Source organism: Pipistrellus kuhlii, unplaced genomic scaffold, assembly GCF_014108245.1.
Source record: "Pipistrellus kuhlii isolate mPipKuh1 unplaced genomic scaffold, mPipKuh1.p scaffold_m20_p_16, whole genome shotgun sequence".
Classification (NCBI taxonomy): Eukaryota; Metazoa; Chordata; class Mammalia; order Chiroptera; family Vespertilionidae; genus Pipistrellus; species Pipistrellus kuhlii.
In genome coordinates, this window is record NW_023425471.1 from 18,845,130 (window position 1) to 18,852,150 (window position 7,021).

At 37.8% G+C, this 7,021-nt stretch overlaps 1 protein-coding gene across 1 annotated transcript; it reads right to left on the reverse strand.

Annotated features, from left to right (window-relative positions):
• Nucleotides 1-6,292: 6,292 nt before the first annotated feature.
• Nucleotides 6,293-6,657, reverse strand: LOC118719894 (40S ribosomal protein SA-like). The gene has a single exon (XM_045582359.1). It carries the CDS (start codon nt 6,655-6,657, stop codon nt 6,376-6,378), a length of 282 nt encoding a protein of 93 aa, XP_045438315.1. The 3' UTR covers nt 6,293-6,375.
• Between the last annotated feature and the right edge of the window lie 364 nt (nt 6,658-7,021).

Here is a 7,021-nt window from a genome sequence, read left to right on the forward strand (position 1 = left end):
GACTTTCTTTCACATAGATTTATCTACTCTTATCTGGGTGACAAAATCATAAAGATAGTAATTGATTGAAGATATATAGGAAACCCCCAAATTTATTAATTAGACAGAGGAAAGGAATTTAGGTGATAAGTCAGGGATAAAGTTGTCACAATGGTCAGAGGAGATCCAGGAGTATGGAGGCCCAGGATATAAATTTTCTCCTGCTTTATTAAGTTTTTTCTTCTTTTTCTTTTGTGATAAGGACACTTAATATAAGATATACCCTCTTAGAAAATATTTAAACATACAATTGCTATGTAAAAATAACACAAATTTAGTGTCTTAAAACTATGCCCATTTATTCCATCACAGTTATGTTGATCAGAAGTCAGGGTACAAGGTCTCACAATGTAAAATCAAACTATCTGCCACGTTGGTCTATTATCTAGAGACTTGGGGAGATTCTGTGTACAAGCTCATTCAAATTGATTGCAGAATGCTGTTCCATATAGCTGAAGGACTGAGGACCATATTTTCTTACTTCCTGTTGGCCCGGGGCTTCTCTCAGCAAGTTCAGACTACTCACATTCTTTCACACATGCTCCCTTATCCTACACTCCATCTTTAAAAAGGAATTGGTAAGTCAGTTCCTTCCCATACTTGGAATGTCTCTGACTGTTCTTATTTTTTTTAATGTTTTTAAATTGATTTCAGAGAGAGTAAAGAAGAAGGAGAGAAAGGTAGAAACATCAATGATGAGAGAGAATCAACTATTGGCTATCTCCTGCATGCCCCTTACTGGGAATTGAGCCTTCAACTCTGGCATGTGCCCTGGCTGGGAATCTAAGGATGTCCTCCTAGTTCATGGATCAATGTTCAGTCATTGAGCAACACTGGCCAGGCTATCTGACTTCCTTTTGTGCAAACAACTGTAGAAAACTCTACTTTTAAAGAATTAAGTTGATTAAGTCAGCCCCTCCTGGAAAATCTCCATTGATTTGAGACTTTTATTACACTTGAAAGATTCCTTCATAACAGTCCCTAAGTTACTGTTTGATTGAATAATCAAGGGAGAGGAATCTTGGAGTGGAGACATCTCTAGAATTTTGCCTACTATATATATATATATATATATATATATATATATATATATATATATATATATATATATATCCCTAATATGCAAATAGACCAAATGGCAGAACAACCAAACAACTGGTCTCTATTATATGCGCTGAGCACCAGGAGGCGCATGGGGCACATGACCAGTGTCAGCCATGGCAGGATAGTGGAACAGGTGAGCAGGGTGCCAGACCAAGGCAGGGTGCTAGTCACTGTCATTGGGGTGAACTTCTGATGGTTACTGAAAATTCTTTGCTCCTGTGTGTCACAGTCCTGCTCAGCACTCACACCAGCTGCTGGTGCCTGGCCCAACCCCAGCCCTGATGTCTCGGCCACATCAGCAGGTGGAAGCAATGGCTGTCAGCCCTGAACACCCCTTTGTCTTCAACACCATCCCCTATTCCTGAGGGGTGATCTGGGTTGGCAGCCTCTGCTCACACCTTCTGCCGCCACTGGCATCTGCTGTGGATGCCTGGTGCCATTCCTGATCTCCTGCAGCTGGCAGTGTGTGTGAGTGGTGGCTGCTGGCCCCAATCGCCCTCAAGGGCTTCTCCACCTCCCCCTGCTCCTGAGGAGTAATTGGAACAGCAGCTGCCACTTGCACTCACAGCTAGCTCCTGGCCCAATTGCTCCTTGACATCAGCACATAGGAATGGCGGCCACAGGAGTGGGCCTACATGGTGGGAGGGGCGGAACAGGGGCTGGGAGGATGGGCCAAGACCCGCCTCTGTGCCCACCACAGCCTCCTGTCCCACAGTTCCTTTCAAGCTGCATGAATTCCTGCATTGGGCAACTAGCACCCCATAATAAACAAGCAAACTGACTTTTTATTTTTTCAAAACAAATGGATAAACCAAATATAAACTGTTATGGCAGGCTATAGTATATCAAGTATTAAGTAAAAGACACTTTATTATTAATCTGGTAAAGCAGGGCAACATTGGAGTGAGCTAATTTGGCAGAGAAATGGGGCTAAAGAGAATATTGGAAGAGTGATAAAATTGCAAGGAAATGCAGATTAAATGGTTGGTTGGAAAGCATAGATACTAAATATAACATAATAAGAAATAGAAATAAATTCCTATATTCATTTAGAGTAACATTGAAAATCCCAAAGATGAGTAAAAAAAATCTTTAAAAGCATTTAGAAAAGATATATTACTAGAGACAAATGGAAGTTAAACTTGCAAAAACAAAACAAAATAAATAAACAATTTAAAAACTTGACAGCAATAGTGAAGGGAAGACCTGAGGAGGGGTTGGGAGTAGGGTGTAGGAGTCATTGATGGGAGAATAAAAAAGGGGACATCATAAAAAGCTTCTGCAAAGCAAAAGAAACCATCAACAAAACAACAATAAAGCTCATTGCATGGGAGAACATATTTACCAATATTATTTATGATAAGGGTTTAATCTCCAACAACTACAGGGAACTCATATAGCTTAACAAAAGGAAGATAAACAATCTAATAAAAAATGGGCAACTGACCAAAATAGATACTTTTCAAAAGTGGACATACAAAAGATCAAGATACATATGAAAAAATGCTCAAAGTCACTTATCATCTCAGAGATGTAAATAAAGATAACAATGAGGTACCATCTCATACCTCTCAGAATGGCTATAATAATAAAAAAATCAACAAATGAGAAGTGCTGGAAAGGATGCAGAGAAAAAGGAACCCTCCTGCACTGCTAGTGGGAATGCAGACTTATGCAGCCACTGTGGAAAACAGTAAGGAATTTCCTCAAACAGTTAAAAATGGAACTCCCATTTGACCCATTGATCCCACTTCTAGGAATATATCCCAAGAAACTAGAAACACCAATCAGAAAAGATATATGCACCCATATGTTCATAGCAGCACAATTTACAATAGCTAAGATTTGGAAACAGCCAAGGTGCCCATCAGTAGATGAGTGGATTAGGAAATGGTGGTACATCTACACAATGGAATACTATGCTGCTGTAAAAAGGAGCTGGGGAGCATTATGATAAGCAAAATAAGCCAGTCAGAGAAAGATAAATATCACATGATTGCACTCATTTGTGGATTATAATGAACAACATAAACTGATGAACAAAAACCATTCCAGAGACAAAGAAACATCTATCAGATGCTCAAACCTCAGAGGGAAGGTGGGGGAAGGTGGGGCTAAGGGGGAGAGATCAATCAAAGGACTCGTATGCATGCATATAAGCCTAACCAATGGACACAGACACCAGGGTGGTGAGGGCATGAGACATTGTGGGGTGGAGAGCAATGGGGGGATAAGGATACATATGTAATACCTTAATGAATAAAGAAAGAAAGAAAGGTGACACCTATGGTATAATACTTCCAACAATAAAGATAAAATTTTAAAAATTCATATACACACACAAAAATTGTGTCTGATGACAAAAAAATTTAAATATGATTGACCTTGTCTAGCAACATAAAGGTTTTGTAAAACTGATCTGTAAGTGGAAGTGGGACCAAATGGAGTTAGATCTGGATCAAAATGGCCATTCTGCCACCAGAGTTTGATGATGTATCTATGAAATCCAGCATACTACCTAGCTCATAGATAACACTCAATAAATGGTATTGACTATTACTAAACATCTATTAAGTCTGTCTCATGCTTATCAAATGAGAAAGCCAGTTTCAATTTAAGTTGAAGTGCCAAGGTGGCTTAAGTATATTAAATGAACTTTGTGTATTGTTTCCTTCAAAGGACAGTAAAGAATTCACAGATGTGTTCATGGTCCTAAAATGACAGATTTTAGATATGCTTGACATATATATCTATTAAACCAAGATGATGAACATTATATCACTGTAGTCTGTCACTACCAAATGTAGTTTCGCTCAGGGGAATACCTTATTTTTCATCAAACTCTCCTGTTGGGAAAACTATCTTTGTTTTTAATAGTGGTTTTGCTTGTTTTGTGAGATTGTATTTAAAAGTGAAAATAAAAGCTTAATATCTTCTTAAAAACAACATTGTCCTTTCAAAATAAGAATATAAAACCTGACTATCTATTTTGAAAATAGCCTATCCATGTGCTTTGCTTCCTTAGCAACAGCAAAAACAGAAAATGGGCACTAATGTTATAAGTCTAGTAGAGAATGAAATGCTTCTCACAGAAAGTATAAAAATTCACTTAAAAGAATTAATTTGAGAAATGTTTGAAAAAAAACTCCACATGAAAATAAATTTCGTATTTGAGTTTATTTTATCTTAAAATATTTCATAAAATATATTATGATTGACCTCATTTATTTTTATCTTTCATTTGTGGTTCCTCATAGAAATGCAATTTGTAACATATGTGTTTAAATAATAAAGCTGATATTTGGTAAAAGAAAAAAATTCAACAGCAATAATGGAAGCCAGAAGATAGTAGAATATTGTTTTCAAATTATTGAAGAAAAGAATTATCAACCTAATAGCATATGTCTATCAAAACTGTCTTTCAACAAAGAGAGGAAAAAAATAACATTTTAGGACACAAAATAAAAAACAGTCAGATTTTACCATAAATAAGCATCGACTGAAGGAACTTCTAAAGAATTTACTTTCTGAGGAGAAAGCTTAACAGTGAGAACAAGAAGATTAAAATGTAGACATATTTTCCCTGGCCAGTGTGGTTCAATGGGCTGGGCATCTTCCTGTGCACCTAAAGGTTGCTTGTTAAATTCCAGGTCAGAGCACATGCCAGGGTTGTGGGTTTGATCCTCAGTAGGGAGTGAGCAGGAGGCAGCCAGTCAATGTTTCACTCTCACATCAATATCTCCCTGTATCTCCTTTCCTCTCTTTAAAAATATTTTTAAAATGTAGATATATATATATATAACAAGTATTTTCTGTATAAAATAATAATAAAAACAGTAGTTTATTATGTGGAGTTAAATAAAGGCAGATACAGCATAATACAATGTAACAGATGTCAAAACTGTGATGATAAAAGTTAAAGTTTTATGATCTTTGCATTGGTCAGTAGGTGTTTCAATTATTAACTTTAGACTGTGGTAAATAAATATTCAATATAAAATGTCAAATACTAGTATAACCAATAAAAGAAAGTTTCAGTGTGCATTGAAAACCAATAGAAGGAAAAAAATGACTTGTGAAAGAGAACAAACATAAAAATAAAAATAAAAGAAAGGAGAGATGCAGCAGCTAGCTCAGAGAAAAATGAAACAAATATAAAAAAATAAATTTTTAGAAATGAATCCAGTTGTAAGTATTCATTTATAACTGTTGGAATCTATAAAATTTATATGGCTAGAAGCTCACAGAGTATAGTAGTATTTATTTAAAAAACAAACAAACATGGAAATAGGAGCAAAAACAGGTGAGCATGTCCTCTGTTGCCCATTGAATTATAGGTCAATGAAAATATATTTCAGGATAGGCCTCAGACTGGAAGAAGGTCTCACACATGAGCTATGGAGCTTTTAAGAATCTTTAATTCATAGAAAATATGGTTAAATCAGGAACAGTAATACAATAGCAATTTGACAAGGCATAATCTTGACTCTAGCCCTTCCCTGAAATCTCAGCATTTATGATAGATTGGTAGCATTATCTACCCCTTCTGGATTAAGCCATCTAATTATCTACACTAATAAAAAAGTAACATGTTAATTGACCTTACCTTCATGATACTCACCAGCCAATCAGGAGTGAATATGCAAATTAATCCAACAAAGATTGTGGGTTAATTTGCATATGCAGGCCCCAAGTGGTTGGAGGTGGGGTGGGATGCTTTCATAGTCGCCATGGCAAGGATGCAGGTGCTCTGCACCACCCCAGCCACTCCAGGCCTCTGAGCAGCATGGGAAGGCAGAAGGTAGCTCCCACCAGAGTGAAGGTGGTGCTGAAAGCCAGGGAAAGGAAGGCCCATTCTTGCACAAATCTTTATCCATCGGGCCTCTAGCAGCCATATAATAACTCAACATAGAAGCAATACTTGGCATGTTCCCTTCATATGATAAGGGGCTGAGGTCCAAATCTTCATATGTACCAGGAATAAATTTCTCAGTCACCAGGCCATAATTAATCACCACAAAGCTTTACAGCAGTGTATGAACTCTACTTTTTTGTTTCTAGGGACCATTCTGGAACAAGTTAACCCTTATGTTTTAATAATTAATGTACCTGTTGGCCATTTCTATATTTTCTTTGACCACTTTTTTAGAAACTATTTATTTCTTCTCAACTTTATTTCTATTCTGTTAAGAGTTTGTGGAAGAACAGTTTAAGACCACTCAGTGGTTATCCCTACCCATTCAGTGGCCTGAGCAGTGGGGGCTGCTCACCAGTCTTCAATGATGGCAGATAGCTCCAGTCTTCAGTAGGGAACTGTTTTATAGGTACAGATGCCACCTGTGTGCCTTCAGCCCAGTCCACAACTTTGAATTTATTAACAGTAAACTCAGGAATTGGAGCAGTCCATTCACCCTGAAATTCTTCCATGGTCACAGCTTTTTCTACAGCAGCCTGCTCTTCCTTTGCAATCTCTTTAGGATCTCTGTAGAAGTGGAGATTAGGCATGACCACCATGGGTATTCACAAAAGTTGGTGCCTTGCATGGGCAATCCATCCTGGGCCACCGTCCACCACATCAGACCACTATATGAGCCTCCTTGTTATTGCAAGGGATGGCAATGCCCACATAGCACAGAGGAGAATCTGTGGGACACAGAGCAATGGTGGGCAGGTTAATGTAAGGTGCCTCTGTGATCAGCCTTGGGATCAATAACCGCCAGAAAAGGTTGCCATTGATCTGGATTGTGAATAAAGTGGGAAGCAATATAAGTGGTGTCAGGGGAAGCTGTTATCTTCAGACCATTGACCAGTATTCCTAGAGAATATGAGACTGGCATCAGCCAGTGGTAATGATGACATGAGCTGCCCGCAAAAGTTC

Excerpts from the sequence above, each read along its gene's own strand:
- LOC118719894 (XM_045582359.1), bottom strand. The coding sequence starts at position 6,657 with ATGGTGGTCATGCCTAATCTCCACTTCTACAGAGATCCTAAAGAGATT.